This window comes from Setaria italica, chromosome I (assembly GCF_000263155.2).
Source record: "Setaria italica strain Yugu1 chromosome I, Setaria_italica_v2.0, whole genome shotgun sequence".
NCBI classification, from domain to species: Eukaryota; Viridiplantae; Streptophyta; class Magnoliopsida; order Poales; family Poaceae; genus Setaria; species Setaria italica.
The window spans coordinates 8667885-8687266 of record NC_028450.1 but is presented as its reverse complement, the minus strand read 5'-3'; the positions used below and the strand labels follow the sequence as shown (position 1 = coordinate 8687266).

The window sequence follows — 19382 nt, the reverse complement described above, 5'->3', positions numbered from 1 at the left end:
ATCGCGACAGGGTTTAGGGTTTAGGAGTGTATATATTAATAATCGCGATCCAAATTAGGGATCTATACATAGGTCATTTTTAGTTTCCCCTAAAATCCCAACTTTAACACTATAAAAAAGAAGATTTCCCATCACATCAAACTTGTGATACATGCATGAAGTACTAAATGTAGATGAAATCAAAAACTAATTGCACAGTTTTGTTGTACTTTGCGAGACGAATCTTTTGAGCCTAATTAGTCAATGTTTGGACAATAATTCACAAATACAAACGAAATGCTACAGTTGCGCATTTATGACAAACTCCCAACTTTGGCACTCCCAAATTGGGAACTAAACAAGGCTATAAATAAAAGGGGTGTTTACGTAAATATCCAAGGGGCGTTTTGTAATATTTTGGACCGGCGCCATGGGAGCCGGCGAGGTCGCCTTGCCGCCGGTGGCCGCCGCTCGCCCCTTCGCGCTGCATTCCCTCAAGTTTCCGCCAAGTTTTCGCCCTTGCCGCTGCCTCCGGCCGCCCTCACGAGTGACGCTCGGCCCTAAAATGCTCCAGACAAGGAGACGTCGTGGCGGCCGCGGCCGCGCCGCAGCTCAACGCGTCGGAGACGTCGGCCGCGGTGCTGCAGCCCCGCAGCCGCCGGCGGACGCGGCGGCAGGATGGTGCAGCGGCTGATGGAGCACCAGGAGAGCCTCCACCGCCATGGAGCGCCGTGAGCGGGAGCGCGCCGCCCTCAACGAGGCGTGGCGGCGGGAGGAGGCCACCGCACGCGAGGACGCCATCGCCGCGATCCAGCAGCGATGGCAAATTGGCAATCGCGTAGGCTGCGCGGGCGAGCCGGTAGGAAGAGTTAGCTGGTGAAATATCTGTACTCTGCACATGTCTGATGCAACGTTCATGCGTCAGAGCTTCAGAACATCAGTTAGCTGGTTTTTTTTCTTTTCCAGTAAGCTTTTGCTTCAGAGAACATCAGTAAGCTTTTGCTTCAGAGAAACTTGTACATGGAAATTTGTACATGCTCAACTGCTCAAGCCTCAAGGTACTGTTCAGCATCGTTGCAGCGAACTGTAACTAGTACTACACCTCAAGAAATTGTACTGAAAAAATGCATGAACCAAAGCAGTTGAGAAATGAAGATCAGAATTTGCAAACCTGAAAAGTGTTCCACATTACACTCCCTTCAAGTTGCGAATATAGTAAACTGTATCCAGCTTCGGGAGAAATGATTTGGAAAGCTCTGCAAGTGTTGGGTAGAAGAATGATGGATAGTCTTTGCTAGTCAAGGAATTAGAGTTCACAAGTACACACTGTGTAGCCAGCAAAAGATCTTTTCTGTTGAGAAATGTGCTTCTCTCTCCCCTTTTCTTCTTTCTTTTTTTCTTTTTTGAAAGAGAACAACGTGAACGTGGTTAACCTATGCAGCAAGCATCAACTAATTCACATGAGAATCATCACATACAGAGAAAAGCATGTACTGATGTTTTCAGCGATGCTTTCTTAACGCAGACATCAGAGCGCATACATGCTGTTCACTTGGTAGGCTGGCAGTACTTTGTGCTGAGTACCTGCAAGAACATGATTTCCCTGCGAAAAGGACAGCGAAATCAAGTTGAATTATTGCTTTGGACCTGCCGGAAGGCCAGGCCTTGCTATAATAGGAGATGTCTGATAATTCAAGAGCTGCATATATACATGAAGTGTATGTCAACGGCAGAACATTTCTTTCCAACCTACTTGCTTGGATCCGCTTCAGTGCTGCTCGTCTCATTCCATCGTCTCTCTTCGTCCGAGCTTGGGCTTAGGAGTCATCAGGAATTTCTAGGGCTGCATCTTCAAACAATGTTGTATGTTACTTACTCCCATTCTGCTTCTTATAACATCATGTCAGGGCGCAGGGGCTGTTGCAACTTGCAAGTAGCTGATCCAGTTCCCATAAGTCTACATGATGGTTCACAGTTTAAGGTCCGTGTTTCATGATCTCATCAGGTTCTTTGTGTTTCTGCAGGTGCGAGGAACCCTGGATTAGCTGTTTTCAAGAGAACAGCTCAAGCTTGATTCGGTAGCCAGACATATTCTGAGCAAAGGATGACCGGGGTGACAAGTCTAAGATGGGGCGGTCACAATCGCAGCTGCAGCAACACTTTGTTCTAATGTGACCCCAAACCATCCAACAAATAAGTAAATAAATAAATAGCTGGGATCTGGCTGATGGCACGCTGAATTCATCATATCCGTCCACGCGAAAACGTTAATATACAGTAATATTACAAGGAATGATGATGTTTTCTGTAGTTTTCAATCTCCCTAAACAAAGCACAGTGATCCATGGGCATCTTTTGAATAGCGGCAATAATCAACTAGTCAGCACCATCCATTCTCTTAGTGCAGAAGTAAAACCAAAGTTGAGAAATGTAGATCTGGTTGTTTCGGCATCTTTTCTACCTTCCTTCGTACAACCAAAGAAAAAAGAGCCATGAAGCATTGTCCAGGTAGCAGCACATGCCTTCTTCTGTAAACATTTTGATTGACATGCAACTCTGGAAAGTTCCAGCTATACAGAAGGAAGGATGTCGAGGGCCACTTCCTTCAACGAGGGCATTTCCTCTTGTTGATGCAAGCAGATGTAGCTGCCAGACGTTGCTTTTCTCAGGACCGTCCAAGGTCCAGGGTAGCACCTGCCAGATAATATTGTTTGGCACAATAAGATGTCTAATCTTGGTTTACTAAATGGTATGCAGTATTTGAGCCATCACAAAATCGTATTGCAAGGTCAGTTTTTGCTTAAGCCTAAATTACAGTTAGCAACATAATCAGGATCCTCTGTGAAGTGTGACAGGTGAGGCCTTTCATAGTGAAGTTTTGAGGACCAAAATAGTTAACATTTCATCATTAGCGATTTTGACTAATCCCGAAATGATATCAACAAAATTCTAGGTAGGAATCTATGTTAACCTTGCTTATGCAAGTGCATGTGATGATAGATTTGAGAACTCATTGGAACAGGCGTAGGATTAGAATGCAAACCTGAAAAGTGTTCCCCCTTTGACTCCCTTGAAATTGTGAATATAGTAAACTGTGTCCAGGTTTGGGAGAAATGTTTTGGAAAGCTCAGCAAGCTTCGGGTAGAAGAATGATGGATAGTCTTTGCTAGTCAAGGAATTAGAGTTCACAAGCATACACTTTTTAGTGTAGTCAGCATAAGATGTCTTCTGTTGAGAAAGGTGCTTCTCAATGCAAGATGTTCCCATAATGGACAATGTAGAACAATGTGGTTAACATAGACAGCAACCATTAACTAATGCATTAGAGAATCTTCGTATATACAGAAAAGGATACATCCACTTCTTATTCGATCTAGTTCTCCATTGAATATTATTAATTTCCGGTTGGTCCCAACAACTGCTTCCTTGTAAAGCTCTTCAACTACAAGCATTTCTGTAAGCCACCATATTACTAAAGAGGTAAGCTCAAGTTTAATAGATCAGTACTAATGGAGGGGATATCGCAAATTCAAGCAAAAGAGATAATGCAAAACCATTGACATTGAAGTAAGGATAAGCCACAAGGAATGTCTCGTCTTCTGGTTTGACACGGTCTGCCATTTTGACTTTTGTTGTAAAACCAAAATCTTCAAATAAGGATGGTTTCGTTAGATAATCTAGCTTCAGTAAACATCCTTCAAAGGCTGATTGTCTTGCAAAAGAAACCTCATTTGCCTCAGGAAAGAACTGAAACACGTGAGATAGGAACAATGGAGTCAACCAGGGGTTTTCACTTTTCAGTTGATAAAGGCTGGGGCATAACTAGTACATATACTTGCACTATCTCTCATAAAAGTTGCCAAGGGCAAACCATGCATAACTCTGCTCTTTTGCTATTTCGGCATTTCTAAACAATGCAGTAATCATTCGCAAATATGCACATTAATGACTAAAAAATCCAGTATTCCAGATAAGGACATACTACTCTGGTTCGAGTAGCTTTCTCTGCAGGTACAAAGCGATCACAAAATTCTCTAATGAGAAGCATGCTTCCAGTCATCTCATTTCCTCCTTCGTCATCACCTAAAAGCAAGAATAGAAACAAACTAGAGCATTTCCACCTGAAGTAAACCAAAGTACTCCCTCCAAATCAATATAAGTCATTTTAGACTTCCATATTCTTTAATGTAAATCACCATAGAGCTTCCAGGCACCTGTCTAAAATTAGTTTTACCCTTATGCCTTTCTAACTGAATGATATCACCTCTCATGAGGTATCTTATGCAATGTGTAATAAGCGAAGGGCATTAAGGTCACTTCAACATTTTCTTAGTTCAGGTGCTTAAGTCTAAAATGAATTATGTTCGGAATGACCGGGAGTAGGTATACAAAAGGTCATCGATCTCGAACCTGGCACACTTTGTAGTCCAGCTGTAGGGAACTCGATTTCCTGTAATATGTTACATCACAATCTCTTGATAGTTGACACAAAAAAAAAAAATCCAATTCAGTGATCAGATTGTTAGCTGACCAGTAGCTGCTTTCCATCCTTAAGAGCTGATTGAGCAGCTTCTTTAGCCTGAAATCACTACAGATATATCCCGTTAGCCATCAAATTATATAGTTTCTTTTCAAAATAAGCACAACCAAAAGTACATATAATTGCTGTCATCTAAAAGGCACAGCTAAATGCAAAGTATACAGGGGAAAGGGAAACAGTAGCATTGGAAATTTGTGGCAGCAGACAGCAGCAGGAACAGTGACTATGTGATACCAAATAATAAGGTGCTTTCAAGCACGCCCCGTAAAGCTAGTGACTTTCAAGAACTGAGTTCTCCCACCAATTACCTGCATCAGAAGTTCTGTGTAATCACCTGGGAACTTTACATCAGACACATTGACAGAGCCCTGGTCTCCAGTGACAGCACGAACTTGGAACCCAATTCTTGAATTTCTTCTTGCCACAATGAACATACCACCAGTTCCATTGCCATTGCTGATTGTAGCAGGTATCCAGTTAGAGACCTTTGGGAAACAAAGAAAAATAATGAGAAAAGCTAAAAACACGAGTAAGCAGAGAACAAAAGATATAGATTGTTTGGGAGTGTGTACTTGTTTCTTGGGAAATGGAATTTTGGAGGTAAATGGAGGGTTAGCCATGGAGCCATAACTGGTTGCCATGGCCATTGAAGCCTGGGTGGATGGATATGTGCGTGGGGACTGGAGTGGGGAGAGGGAGAGGTGAGAGATAAAGGGAAAATGGATAGCAATCTATTTGTGGGGCCTCACTGTGTGGTCTCCAGTTGCTGTGGTGGGGACCATCTTGTCTGTTACGACAGTTGCATGAATTGTGTGAACATGCTGCTCTCGGTTCATAAGCAGACTGTTCCCCTACCCTGCATATTTTAAAAATCTTATTAATTACATTAGGATATAATTTTATTATTTATGCACAGCATCTTCTCAGAAAAAAATATTAGCCCAAAAAATTGAATTGTGATACCCTTTTTTAAGATGGAAAATCAATTCCATTAACCACCGACATGCAAATTTCGTCAGTACTCACATTATTTCTCTGGAGTGCATTTTATTTCATGCCTTGGCACCACATTAACATGAGAACGAAGACAGTAAGCTGAGTTTTCCAATTCAGCACCCCATCCTTAGCTGATTAGCACCGCATTAACTGGAACCTCAGATCTTAAGTTCTAACTGCAGAAGCCACCAGCAAGCTTTACATTTGAAGAAGGAATAAGCCCCACGCCCCCACCTTCATCCATCCTCCAGCAAGTCAGGCAAATTATGTTTAGCTTAACACCGCAAGATCATTTTGAATTTATATAGCACTTTCATGTTCCAAATACAAGACCCCTGAATGCTAGCATAATCAGAGTGATTTGAGGATGAAGCATTTCTCACTGCTCTATGATCCTGCTCTTGTATGCCCAGTTTTACTGGGAAAAAAACACCATTCAGATCAGGCAACAAAGCAATCATCTTGTATGGGAGAAATTTGCTCAGCATCTTCAGAGAAAATATCAATCACAAATTATGAGTCCCACTGGCCGGTAGGATCAATTTTACTGAAAGGATCTGGTTTGAGGGTCCGGTACCTCACTTTGACTAACTCTCTCAACCATGGCCAGCCGCCAGGTTCCAAAAGGATGCTACCATGATGCTGTTTTGATTCCGTGATTGTGATCTTGAAGGAATCTCCACAGAAGAATTGAGTGAGATCCAGCCCACCAGTACCGTGTAATTCTTCCAGAGACTTTCAATTCGGACATCCATGGCTTCTACCATATATCAGTGTTTGAAGCCATGTGGTTGTAAATGGTCTCAAAGAAACCATCTGAATTCCTTTTCATGACAATATCAAAGGATGTTGCCATTTAACTTGCCTCTTCTATCAAAACAGAAAGACTATCAACTTCTTGGCATATCTGCTCAATCAAAGGGTGTGCATTATCATTTGATGAGAAGGAAACAACATCCCCCTTCAGCTCAATCCAACTACACCCAGTCTCCTTCTTCAACCCCCGATCTTTCATGAGACCTCTGACACTGGCAGCACTGCTCCACATCTCTTTAGCAGCATATATGTTTGACAAGAGTGTATACATTCCACCATCACTAGGTCTAGACTGAAGAACATTTTTTGCTATGAGTTCCCCAAGCTGTATATCCCCATGAGCATTGCATGCACTAAACAGAGTCTCCCATGCATTTATTTGAAGGTTGGAAGGGATTTTTCTTGTAAAATCATAAGCCTGGTGTACAAAACCTGATCTTCCAAAGAGATCAACCATGCATGAATAGTGATCAGATCTTGGAATCAAGTTCCAATCCTGTTGCATACTTCTAAAATAGTGGCAGCCTTCATATAGATACCCTTTATGTGCACAAGCAGACAACACACTCAGAAAAGTTGAATGATCTGGGGTAAATCCATCTTTGGTCATCCTGTCAAAGAGTTTCAGAGCTTCAGCAGCTAGACCGTGATAAGCATATGTCGCAATCATGGCATTCCATGTCACCGTATCCCGTTGCATAATCATCTCGAAGACTTGCGAAGCTTCAATAATTAATCCACACTTGGAGTACATAGATATTAATGAGCTCATCACCAAAGCATCATGCTCAAAACCAGTTTTGATGGCACAAACGTGCACCATTCTTCCACACCCAAGAGCAACAAGAGATGCACAGATAGAAATAACCACACTCCAAGTGGCTTGGTCCGGTTTATATCCTCCTCGGGTCATTTCCAACAGCAGACTAAGTGCTCCTTCATCTTTGTACCCAGAGATCAACGTGTTCCATGATGTCTCATTTTTCTCCGGCATTCTCCTAAACCAGGTATTTGCACTATCCATGTCCCCTTGTTGGACGTATCCTTGCAAGATTGTATTCCATGATACCAGATCTCTATCAGGCATGTCAGCGAACAATCTCAATGCATCATCCAACCTCTCACTCATCACGAAGCCACCTATCATTGTGTTCCAAGCAAGGATATCACGATCAGGCATGTCCTGGAACAGCTTCCATGCGGCATCAACATCTCCATTCTTCAAATACCCACGCACGATGGCCGTCCAAGATACAGTGTCCTTTTCAGGCATCTCATCAAAGAGACTCTGTGCAACCTCCATCATCCCAGCCTGTGTATAGCCTGTGATCATGACATTCCAAGAAATAAGGTTCTGTCTCTGCATCCGACCAAACAGCTCCTCTGCATCTTTCAGGTAACCATGTTCTGCATAACCTGACAGCAATGCATTGCACACTGAAGTTGATGGTGAAGGCATGCGGTCAAAGAGCTCCCTCGCTTCACGAACACGCTTCCTCTTCATATACCCGGAGATCATTGTCAACCACGACACGTCATTCCTGACCGGCATCACGTCAAACAGCTCCCTTGCCCTGTCCACCATCCCGTTCCGCACGTAGCCTGAAACCATCGCGTTCCAGGAGACCACGTTTCGGTCCGGCATCCGGTCGAAGAGCTCCCTGGCCTCGGCGACCCTCCCGCACCGCGCGTAGCCAGTCAGCAGCGCGGCCCACGAGACGGAGTTCCTGAACGGCATCGCGTCGAACACCCCGCGGGCGTCGGCGAGCATCCTGTTCCTTACGAGGCCCGAGATCATGCAGTTCCACGTGAACACGTTCCGGTCGGGCATTTCATCGAACACCCGGCGCGCGGCGCCCACCCTGCCGGCGCGTAGGTGCGCGGTGATGGCGGAGTTCCACCGGACGATGTCGCCTTCATGACGCGGCGGCGGCGGTGCGCTGGTGTAGACACGGCGGAGGGATAGTGATGTGCGGCGCAGACGCGGAAGGTTCTGGAAGGTTCTTTGCATGTTCAGAGATGAAGAGGCGGGGTAGAAGACGGACTAGTAGTAGAGGGGAAGCGGCTGCTCCTTTCTCTGACAGTTACGACGCGCACCGTCCGATCCAGTGTTAACGGCCATTATCGAGTTGACACGTGGCAAATGGATCCAGTCCAGTCGTGGTCAAACCGCAGCGGAAACCCACTCCACGCTGCAGCTGCGAGCATGCGGTGCCTCTAGCTCGCGGCCGCAGATCGGCGCCGGCGCCGGCGGGGTGGCAGCGATCCACGAGCATGAAGCTCCCACACCCGCACCCGCCGCTGGTGCTGGGGGAGGAGGAGCCATCCCCGCCGCCGCAACGCCGGCCGCGCGGCTTCGCCTCGGGTCCCGCGCCGTCGGCGGGGGCGGCGGGGCCGCCGCGGAGGCGGGGCGAGCGGGAGCGGGAGAGGGAGAAGGAGCGGACGAAGCTGCGGGAGCGGCACCGACGCGCCATCACGAGCCGCATGCTGGCCGGGCTGCGGCAGCACGGCAACTTCCCGCTCCCCGCCCGCGCTGACATGAACGACGTCCTCGCCGCCCTCGCCCGCGCCGCCGGATGGACCGTGCAACCCGACGGCACCACCTTCCGCTCCTCGAACCCACCATCGCTGTCTCCTCCCCCTCCTTCCCAGTTGGTCCGTCATCCGTGCACCCTCTCCCAGCTTTTCTGCTTTGCCTGTGTTGCTTAGAGGCTTACAGTCTAGTTTCCATTGTTCTTCTTAATTATTAGATACTGCAGTCTCCGCATTCTAATTTTAGCATTGCATTTAGTCTCTGCTTAGAATCCATGTATTATGCCAATGTATAAGTTCTGCAAGAAAGCTTTAGCACTGCTGTCCTAACAGCTTGTAGTTGGTGTTATATCAGGGCATGTTTCAAGTTGCTCCAGTGGAAACGCCAGCTTTCATCAGCACTCTGAACAGTTACGCCATCGGAACACCATTAGACTCTCAGGCTTCTGCCCTACAAACAGATGATAGTCTGTCGCCATCGTCGCTGGACTCAGTTGTGGCAGAGAGAAGCATTAAGACCGAGAACTATGGGAATTCCAGTTCAGCCAATTCTCTGAATTGTATGGACAATGATCAGGTGAGCTTTATCTTGTATTGGAATAAACCCATTATGCTGGTGTGCTGTCACAAAATACTTGTTATTACTGCAATATGTCCATCATGCTCAACCTCTTCTTTTGTGTTGCTCAAGCAAGTAAGCAAAAGATTTTTACTGAAGTATATCTCGCATGCCTGTATCTCACAAGAAAACAATATTTGATTTGACATAAACTGATAACATAATACTGCACTTCATCCTGCTGATAGGAACTCAGGGCTTATTGTATTGTTCTTTATAATAACTCACGGTCTATCAGTTCCTTTCATTTGTCAACCAGTGTCGTGGCCATATTATAGCTCACAATGTTCTAGTTACAGCTTGCAAAAATGTTCGGCACATGATACGACAACTTCAGTAGTACCTTACCATTTTTAGAGACTACACTAGACTGACAACATTTCTCTGATTGTTGAATCTGTAGCAGTTACTGAGATCATCGGCAGTGTTGGCAGGTGATTACACAAAAACTCCATATATACCGGTTTATGCTTCTCTGCCTGTAAGTTCCCAACAACTTCTTGATTTGATGCCTGATATGATATTCTGGTGGTGTCAATTTATTTGTTTATTATCTATCATTGTCAATATTACAATATATAAAATGATTGAAGGCCAAGTGTGTATTGTCTGGTTAGAGTTCTGAAAAAAATTACTGGGTTTGCTACTGGTTGTTATTTATCTCATGCCCAGATTATTGTGTAGCACCAAATTTAATAAGCACTCTAATAAGCATAAGCAGTCTTGCCATTATCTGACATGTTATACATAATTTCGTCCTTGTTAGGCTTGTGTGCTTTTAAAATAAATCATGAGAACTGAGAAGGCCAGCACCAGGATTATTTCTGTCAGATATATGTTCTTGTATTTCCATCGTTGTGACCTATGTACCAAGTTCTTGCTTTTACTGTTTCCTGCAGATGGGCATTATCAATAACCACTGCCAATTGGTCGACCCGGAGGGTGTCCGCGCTGAACTAAGGCATCTGAAGTCTTTGAACGTAGATGGGGTTGTTGTTGACTGTTGGTGGGGGATTGTGGAAGCCTGGATTCCTCGCAAGTATGAGTGGTCTGGCTACAGGGACCTTTTTGGTATAATTAAAGAGTTCAAGCTCAAAGTTCAGGTTAGGCATACCTGTATAAATTTACAGTGCATTATGAGTACTGATTTAATGCATTGATCTAGAGTTATGGAGACAAGGCATATACGGAGTAGATAGGTAGAAGATGATTCGTTGTAGCATTGGCAGTCTATACTTGATGTCCTAACTCCTATAAAAGGAAAATTTTAAACAAGCTAAGGAAACGTAAAACTTTGATTCTTCCGATGTAATGAGAATTTATTCCTCCAATGCCTATGAAGTAAAAGAACTAGACCTTCTAGTTTATATGGTGTAATTTTATATTAAAACCATCTAGAAATGCTGCAAAATATTTGACATCCTTTTAAAAACATTAGGTAAACTTTCCCATTTCTCCTTTTTTTTATCAGACCTGCTTACATTGGCTAATGAGTGTTCTTTGAAAAACGTCTTTTAAGGTTGTGTTGTCATTTCATGTATCTGGAGGTACTGGATCTGGTGATGTGTTAATCTCTCTCCCAAAATGGATCATTGAAATTGCAAAAGAGAACCAGGACATATTTTTCGCAGACCGCGAAGGCAGAAGAAACACAGAATGCCTTTCTTGGGGGGTTGACAAAGAACGAGTCCTTAGAGGGAGAACTGGCATTGAGGTATTGGGTCATCCTTGGTAAATTTTCCTCTCTCTTCATCAATTTTTTATCTCTTCGGCATTTTACAAGAAATAGGGAGTATCATTCTCCGTACATTACTTTTGTTAGTTCATCATTTCCAATATTTCTTGTTTATGAGATACTCTAAATGAAGCTAAACTAGTATGTCGAGGCTTAATTGCATTATCTGCAGGTCTATTTTGATTTCATGAGGAGCTTCCATATGGAATTCAGAAACCTATCTGAAGAGGGTCTTATCTCTGCTATTGAAATTGGATTGGGTGCTTCAGGGGAGCTAAGATACCCTTCATGCCCAGAAAGAATGGGCTGGAAATATCCTGGTATCGGTGAGTTTCAGGTATTTACTTGTACTTATACAGCAAGTTCGAATCTGCAAGGGAGTTCTTTCAGGAATAATCTGCAAGTTCCATCTTTTTCCCTTTCTAACCTCTTCATTCTATTAATTGGACATAAGAATTAGGAACCTCGTATTTGTGTTAAAGAAACCCGATTAGCATTCAGTATGTGTGTCATTATTAAAAACTAGCATTGCTTGTAGTGCATCACCATGGTAAGCATGGGTCACTTAAGCTACTGTCATTTTACAGGTCTTGCATCAGGATAAAGAGGAATCCTCCCAAGAAATTTGTTAAAGCATGTAAAAAAAAGACTACATTTTGCACCACAAAACGGGTTCTCCTCAAAGACTGCAACAGATTTGGTCGCTATACAACACCCTGTTTCTGTCTGACTGTTTTAGTAATCAGGTTTTCCTATTGTATGACTTGAATTTAACTCTTTGATTACAAAGTCTTAAGTGCATCGCTGATGTATAATGGTGTAGTGCGTACGACTATATTTTCTGTGAGATACATTGGCTGCATTTCCTTTGTTGATTTCCATCGTTGACAGTGTTATGACAGGTACATGCAAAAGAATTTACGGCAATCAGCAGCGTCACGGGGTCATTTGTTTTGGGCACGTGGGCCTGATAATGCTGGCTATTATAATTCAAGACCACGTGAAACTGGCTTCTTTTGTGATGGAGGTGATTATGACAGCTACTATGGACGTTTTTTCCTCAACTGGTATTCTGGAGTCCTCATAGATCATGTGGATCAGGTGCTCTCACTTGCTACTCTTGCATTTGATGGAGCAGAAATACTTGTGAAGGTGTGTAATGCTGGTTCATAGAGTTATTGTTTGGATTCTGAAGCGCCATTCTTCCCTTGCTAAGTTCTCATGAAATCATGTGCCCTTTGGTATATTTTCTGTCTGAGATGTCTCTTAGTGTCATTACCCCCAACAAACTGCAAACAAAGGATATTCCTCTTTAGCATAAATTTTCTAGTTTATTCTGGGTTGAAACATGCTGCTCAAGTGTCTAAAGCAGCTGAAGATTGCTGATTGCCTAGTGTATTGTTGATAGGTTACTCAGTTTGGTTGATTGAGGATGGATCTCAGGATTTCGGTTCTGAGTCACAATTTATGGACAGTAATATAATACTCACTAAGTCACTAGTAAACTTTAATTGCAATCAGTTTCTATTGCAAGTTTCCAGTTACTATCTTGAGAGGAGATAATTAGAATGCCAATCATTAGATTGAAGGAGACTGTTGCACAAAAGTGGGTCACAGGCTGAAATGAAGCTGATTCTGTTCGTGTTGGACAAACTTGTGAAAAAATCATGTTAGCATGCATTTGCCTGATGCTTTGCCTGTTATAACTATAAATACTTACACTGCATAATTTTCTGCCTGATAAGTACAGTAGTTGTTGCACACATTTTGCAACAGTTGGTTCGACTGCCTAGCTGTTTCATAACAAGGCAAACCTTCTCTTTCATCAGATTCCATCTATCTATTGGTGGTACAGAACTGCAAGCCATGCTGCAGAGCTTACAGCAGGATTCTACAATCCTACAAACAGAGATGGATACTCCCCAGTTCTCAAAATGCTCAAGAAGCATTCTGTGATTCTTAAGCTAGTTTGTTATGGGCCAGAGTTTACAGTTCAGGAGAATGATGAAGCATGTGCGGATCCAGAAGGATTAACCTGGCAGGTAAGATGCTCTAAATTCCTCTGTAGGCAAGCTGCATTGGTTTATTGGCTAATTAATGTACACACAAAATTTGCGCAGGTTGTGAATGCAGCATGGGATCATGGGCTGTCTCTATGTATAGAGAGTGCACTTCCATGTCTTGATGGTGACATGTACTCTCAAATCCTTGACACAACGAAGCCTAGGAATGATCCTGATCGCCATCATGCCTCGTTCTTTACATACCGCCAGCAGCCTCCATCCCTTTTGCAGAGAGATGCCTACTTCCCGGAACTTCGTACCTTCGTTAAGTGTATGCACGGTAAGTATTTGTTTTGTCACTTGTAACTCTCTCATAGTCATAGTAGTGTATTTAACAAAGTTCTCCTATGCATAACCATTCATGACTGACCGCTATCTGTTTGGCACTTGTGCAATTTCTAGTTATGGCTAAGTTATAGAAGATATAGAGGTTTATGAGTCCATAATTGTGTAAATGATCTTATCCACAGGGGAGGCTCCCCAGAATGGAGAAGATTGAATTCCCAAGGCAATATATGTTGGCCCAATAGCAAAACGGAGGAGGTGGTTTCAGATTTCATCCACTTTGAAGCGAATGGCGCATATTTTGATTCACTGCCTTACTATTATTAACTCCTAGGTTCAATCCCAGTTGATGCCTGCATGCCAGCCATGCAGGCTTTGTTTACTGATCAAACTGAGCTGGTGCCATCGCGGCCCTTTTGTAGCTTCTGCGAAAGATAGCATACCACATGCTGTCTACTCCCTCCGTTGTGCACTCCCTCCGTTTCAAATTACAAGTCATTTCAACTTTCTTGGAGAATCAAAACATCTCAAGTTTGACCAAATTTATACAATAAAATACTAATATTCATGATGTCAAATAAGTACTGTTAGTTTCTTTATTAAATATATTTTTTAGTATATCTATTCGGTGCTATAAATCTTTGTGATCATTTCTGTAATTTTGGTCAAATATAAAATAGTTTGACTCTCCAAGAAAGTTGGAATGACTTATAATTTGGAACGGAGGGAGTAATATGGAGGAACATTGGCAAGATTATCATGGAAATGCCATGCTTGTGCCAGAGAACAGCATGGCAGAGATTACATGTCACCATTGTCTGTTTCAATGATCTTACTATCAAATGCAAAAGTAGTCGAGAAGCTGAATCAGTAACCAAGAAGATTTTCTTGCTGAAGCTAGCTGAACCACTTGGTAACTGGGAAACGTATGAGCTGTTTGATGCAAGATGAACGGCACGATGTCCCCTGCCGACGATCCTATTCGTCCAGCTCCAGCCCTGTCTTTGTGCCCCTTGAAGCTGACCGCTGGACCCATGAGACGTTGCATCTAATGGTTATGGGCGGCAGATACAGCCTGCAAATTCAGAGCACGAGGGTGGCTCCTTTAGTCCTTTGTGCCTTTCAGTTCTCATGAACGCTGTGGCAGCTTTAGCATTTGCTGAAGATGACAAGCTTAGCATCACATGGACACTTTATTTTCCAGAACTTTAGCATTAGATGGGCGGTAAACATCACCGAGGCTGCCTCCGTTTTCAAATATACGGCGATTGGGACAAGCTGCCTCCGTTTTCAAATATATGACGATTGGGACAAGTTGCCTCCGTTTTCAAATATATTTTGGAACAAATGCCGGGTGAATTTATACACAGTCGGTGATGTCTAGCTGACATGTGGCGTGATGAATTGTTGTTGAACTTAGTTCAGTTCAAAGACGGGAGAGAATCGCCAAAGCCTACGTCGATGCTGTACGCATTTGTCGCCTCACTCACCACACCTACCCATCGAGTGAAGCGAGTCGTCGCTACGCGGATGCAGCCTGTTCCACGTATTTTTATCAGGAACGTGCTGCGAATCTGAGGATATTTTACTCCGGCACCAGCTGTTCCATCAGATCCCCTAAATTTTCTACTTGTACCGAAGATAACGACAACACATGAACTCAATCCAAATTTCCATCAAATGTTTAAACTCGGCAGCATCAAATTTGGACAACTACAAAAACAAAGCCAGAGGCGACACCTGCGCAGGACGAAACGAAACAGACGAGGGTGCTCGCAACGGCTGCATCTGCACAGCAGTAATTTACAGGGAAACAGCAACATCTCTTGAAAAGAGAAGATAATTTCCCGTGGAATTCACGGATTCGAATGAAACGGGAGGCGACTGAGTTGAAAGCTTTTTGCATGGGAGGCAGGGGACCAGGCCTGATCCCTGATGAGCACGAGCACGAGCAGCGGCCCAGGCTTTTGATGATCGCTGGAGGCCAAAGGACACCAGCTCGATCAACTGAGCGCCAGAGCCCACCATGTTTGATCGCAGCTGCATACGGATTTCCCATCAAGTACTACGTCCTTGTCAAGTTTGTCATGTATTCCTTCCTTCCCCGCCTGGCTGGAGCTGTGGCTTTCTACAGCGCCCAGCAGGATCATGATCCAACTGTAACCACTGTGTATCAAAACAACTTCAGAATTCCACTGACACAATGGTTCAAAAACAAGAAGGAACAGAGAACTGCACTTGAATTTGAATTCATTAACATGAATTAAGAGACAAATCTACATTCTGAAGAGACTCAAAACCTGTGGGTGGTGAGTTGCTGAGTGCTGACCCATTTGCTCAAGTGGTGCCATGCATGCCCCCAGTGCCACATGAAAATAACTACTCGTGCTGGAGAAAGTAAATTCATTATGCTTAAATAAATAAATTGTTATAGGATGAAACAGAATATTAACCAGCATATAGTATGAGAACGTATAAAGACGACTAGATGAGGTAAAGCTGTGAAAACTTTTACCACCACCAAAGCTGGTAGCTGGACCATGGTACCAATGTACCATCTGATCTACCCAGAGCTGGAATTCCACCATGCTCTGCGTCTGCTCATTCAAGTCAATCCAGGGGTGTCAGGCTCATCAGATATTTATATTCCTCGACAGCTTTTCAGAACATGTTCTCCTGGGCGGCTGTCGTGGCTTTAGCCGAATATTCCAACCACTAAAAATTACTCCGCCTCACTCATCAGCTCCAGCTCAAACATGGAGGGAATCCCCTTTTCCTGGAACAAATTCAAATGCCAGCCATGGACGACCAGTCGACCCACCTAGTGCCAATCGGCTACTTTGTCTCTTCCCTCCTCTTCCTGACGGAAAAAGAATCTTGATCGCCGAGCATATATTCCTGGACACCCAATCACTGACTCCCTCTTTTCAAAGAGAGGGGAAAAAAAAAGAACCCAATGCCCACTTGGGCACTACAACACCACCAAGGCAACAAATGTATATAGTAGCATGCTCAAAAATCATGATGAGGGTTGTGTTTGTTAAGTTTACAGACAAAATGTTTCAACACACATAACAGTTAAAAATATACGTCCTGGTCCTGGAAAGGCAAAAGAGGTATTAAATGATTCCACTACGTGGATCTGTTTCAGTAGAAATAGCACGTAATTATTTCTGTAATGATACGGATCTCCGACAACTGGAATCTCAATCATATGAGCCTTAGCTTAAATCCTAAGCATGATGCTGCCAGGTTAAAAGAAACTGCAGTAACTAGCTGCTCAGCACCGCTTTTTCAGCTAAACCAGTGAGAATCATGGTACCCCCAATCCCCTATCCCATTACCCAAAAACGCCTAAAAGTTGCTTCTAATGTCTATTTCAAACTTTAAATCTGGGAAGAGAATGATATTTCAAATACTAAACCAGACCACTTTGGGGCTGGAAATTAGGAGCAGTTCCCAGGCACTAGCTGAACAGTCAGACTGCCAACAGGATTGTGCCCCTGTAAATTTAAATCAAAGGGCAAATTAAGTTTGACAAATTCACATATCAAACAGGACTGGTTCAGGAGGCTGGAAAGTAGAAATTGGGTGGAGTTTACAGCTAATAAGAGAAACAAGCCATATTTCCGGTTTGCCCAGAAACAGTTATTCCCCTGTAAATCCTAGCTGCCATAATGCTAAGTAGTACACATGCATGCAACAATTTCACCATGATTCTAGGCTCTAGGGTTCATCCAAAAAGGACTCCACTAAACATCACCTCATAGGAAGTCGTATGTAACAGGGAAAGTTGGTTGATACCGATGCAGTTTATAGAAAAAGGTCCATCTAGCAAGCTACCTACACAACTAGACCAATCAATGGCCCTACAGTTCAACCAAATCCTGATACTTATCGATATACCATTTAAACAAAGCAGATCACAACATCCATCCAGAAAAATCAACTCTTATATTTATTTCCCATATATAGAAATCGACACAGAATTACATATGCACAACCATCAAGCATCAAATGATCCCAAAAAGATCAAACATCAAACTCTTTCATCATATCTTCTTGCAACTGTTCGTCGAGGGTAAAACTGGAACTTTCTTGAAGAATGGGATGTTCTGAAATGTCCACCAGAATGAAGTTAGTAACGTCAAACAAAACCATGAATAATACTTGAATAAACTACCAAAAACAGAGCAACATTCCAACTGAATTTAGCATAAAAAGGAAAGGTACCATCAAACACATGCATTCGTTACGTTATCAGACAAGTTAGACACATATAGGGCCATCTTTTCAATCACGTAACTGATGGAATACAATTAAACCATGAAAGTAGTTTGTCGTCAAGCTGTTAAGCATCTATTTGCTAATAACCCTAGTTTAGGAATTTGGAATTCATTTCAAGCCAGCCTTGCTACCCTCAGCTTATTTGGTGTACCTGGCTTTACTCTTTAGGTCTACTTTTCAATAGAGTCGAACAATTGACTGTCTCAGAATTGTAATTTCTAACCAGATTCCATTTAATAAGTTACAACAAATCCACCAAAGGTAAGCCAGCCTAACAACTAAATGAGATAATTACTTTGTAATCCGATATCCACGAAGTAACAAGACAAAGTCATTAAAGCTTAACATTACAACCCCAACAATGGCTTCCGTTACTCGTTACACTTCCTTTCCTCTTACAGCTGGGACTAGTTAAAAAAAAAAGAGGAAATGGTTTGTCTTGATTGCATTTGAACTTTATATCCCACCTAATTACACCGTGTTGGCCAAGTTTAGTCTAGTGGGGTAGGCTCATAAGCATTCAGGCAAAGCAAATTATTTTGGTGACAGGCATATGCTTCCCAGACAAGCCTCCCATGGATCTTGCGTGCACACAACCACTAACAATGACAGCGATATGTATGAGAATCAATCAACACAACCAAATTTTGAAATAAAAAAACAAGGCAGATACATGCTGGCAGGCTATAAGTTTCAGAATTAGTGCATCACAAAGACCACTCTACAGACTACTGCAAATGCACCCAATAAAGCATACGAGAGCAATTGAATGCTTGCTGCACCATAATTTATACCTTACAGAGCTCATAGCACATCCCAAGCAGTAATAGCAGTCAGATAACAACTGGATCAATTAATCTCTGCACAGTTCAATCAAGACAGGCTATCCAGACACGGCATCCCCGTGATCCAGGACAATATTGACGACATGACCAACCAATTTTACACCACACACGCGAAATCCCAGCCTCCCGAAATCACAGAAATTTGCCTTGATGACAGATGAGTAATCTAAAAGGATGGATCCTGCTTATTCGAACGGCATCATCCAATCAATCGGATCAAACTACCAAAATTACGCGCCAGATCCAGATCCGGATCGCTAAACCTAGGCAGAGATCCGCACGCCACCCCCTATCAACCTCCACGGCGCTACAGAATCACAGCAAACCAACAACCATCACGATCCATCCTAGAAACGCAGGCAACAAGCAGGCTAAACGACTCGGTAACCAATCAATAGCGCGAGAGAGCGGCGGCCGCGGCGGCGACCGTACGCACGGCGGCGGCGGCGCGGCCGGGGTGCTGGGCTATTATCGCTGCGCCGGCTCCGATTCACTTGGTGCAAGGCGGGATCCGGTCCCGGCGGCGCGGGCGTCGGGTCCCGATCTGCACCAAGCGAGCCCGAGGCGGCGCGGCGGCGGAGGAGACGCGCGAGGCGCTTCCCGAATCGCTCGTCCGCTCGCTCGCTTGGAAGGGAGGGATGAGGAGGAGGAGGCGTGCAGGCACGGCGACTGCCGCTGCTTGGTG

General features: G+C 43.7%; 2 protein-coding genes and 1 long non-coding RNA gene across 11 annotated transcripts; 1 reads left to right on the top strand and 2 right to left on the bottom strand.

Annotated features, from left to right (window-relative positions):
• Positions 1-2181: 2181 nt before the first annotated feature.
• On the bottom strand, positions 2182-8423 carry LOC101753421 (protein LOW PSII ACCUMULATION 3, chloroplastic). 7 transcript variants are annotated; one of them, XM_022825855.1, is made up of 10 exons: positions 5546-6328; positions 5269-5375; positions 4828-5004; positions 4511-4558; positions 4390-4429; positions 3962-4062; positions 3534-3726; positions 3335-3433; positions 3023-3140; positions 2182-2673 (listed from the first exon to the last, which is right to left on the bottom strand). In XM_022825855.1, the coding sequence occupies exons 2-10, from the start codon at positions 5353-5355 to the stop codon at positions 2550-2552; spliced, it is 987 nt and encodes a 328-aa protein (XP_022681590.1). In that variant the 5' UTR covers positions 5356-5375; positions 5546-6328; the 3' UTR covers positions 2182-2549. The 7 variants fall into 7 exon arrangements, 2 of the variants coding, with proteins under 2 accessions (XP_022681590.1, XP_004952020.1); XM_004951963.3 differs by lacking the exons at positions 5269-5375; positions 5546-6328 and adding an exon at positions 5092-5247; XR_002677360.1 differs by having other exon boundaries at positions 3335-3726; positions 3962-4429; positions 4511-4567; positions 5546-8423.
• Positions 8424-8497: 74 nt separating this feature from the next.
• On the top strand, positions 8498-14426 carry LOC101753020 (beta-amylase 8). 3 transcript variants are annotated; one of them, XM_022825865.1, is made up of 10 exons: positions 8498-8986; positions 9219-9440; positions 9886-9963; positions 10382-10585; positions 11002-11196; positions 11390-11554; positions 12109-12318; positions 13047-13259; positions 13338-13560; positions 13751-14426. In XM_022825865.1, the coding sequence occupies exons 1-10, from the start codon at positions 8606-8608 to the stop codon at positions 13777-13779; spliced, it is 1920 nt and encodes a 639-aa protein (XP_022681600.1). In that variant the 5' UTR covers positions 8498-8605; the 3' UTR covers positions 13780-14426. The 3 variants fall into 3 exon arrangements, with proteins under 3 accessions (XP_022681600.1, XP_004952019.3, XP_022681596.1); XM_004951962.4 differs by having other exon boundaries at positions 8500-8986; positions 9889-9963; positions 12109-12369; XM_022825861.1 differs by having other exon boundaries at positions 8500-8986; positions 12109-12369.
• A 789-nt stretch (positions 14427-15215) lies between these two features.
• LOC105914638 lies at positions 15216-19376 on the bottom strand. Its single transcript, XR_001164316.2, has 2 exons — positions 15866-19376; positions 15216-15731 (listed from the first exon to the last, which is right to left on the bottom strand). It is a non-coding gene; the product is annotated as an uncharacterized LOC105914638 (long non-coding RNA).
• Positions 19377-19382: the final 6 nt, after the last annotated feature.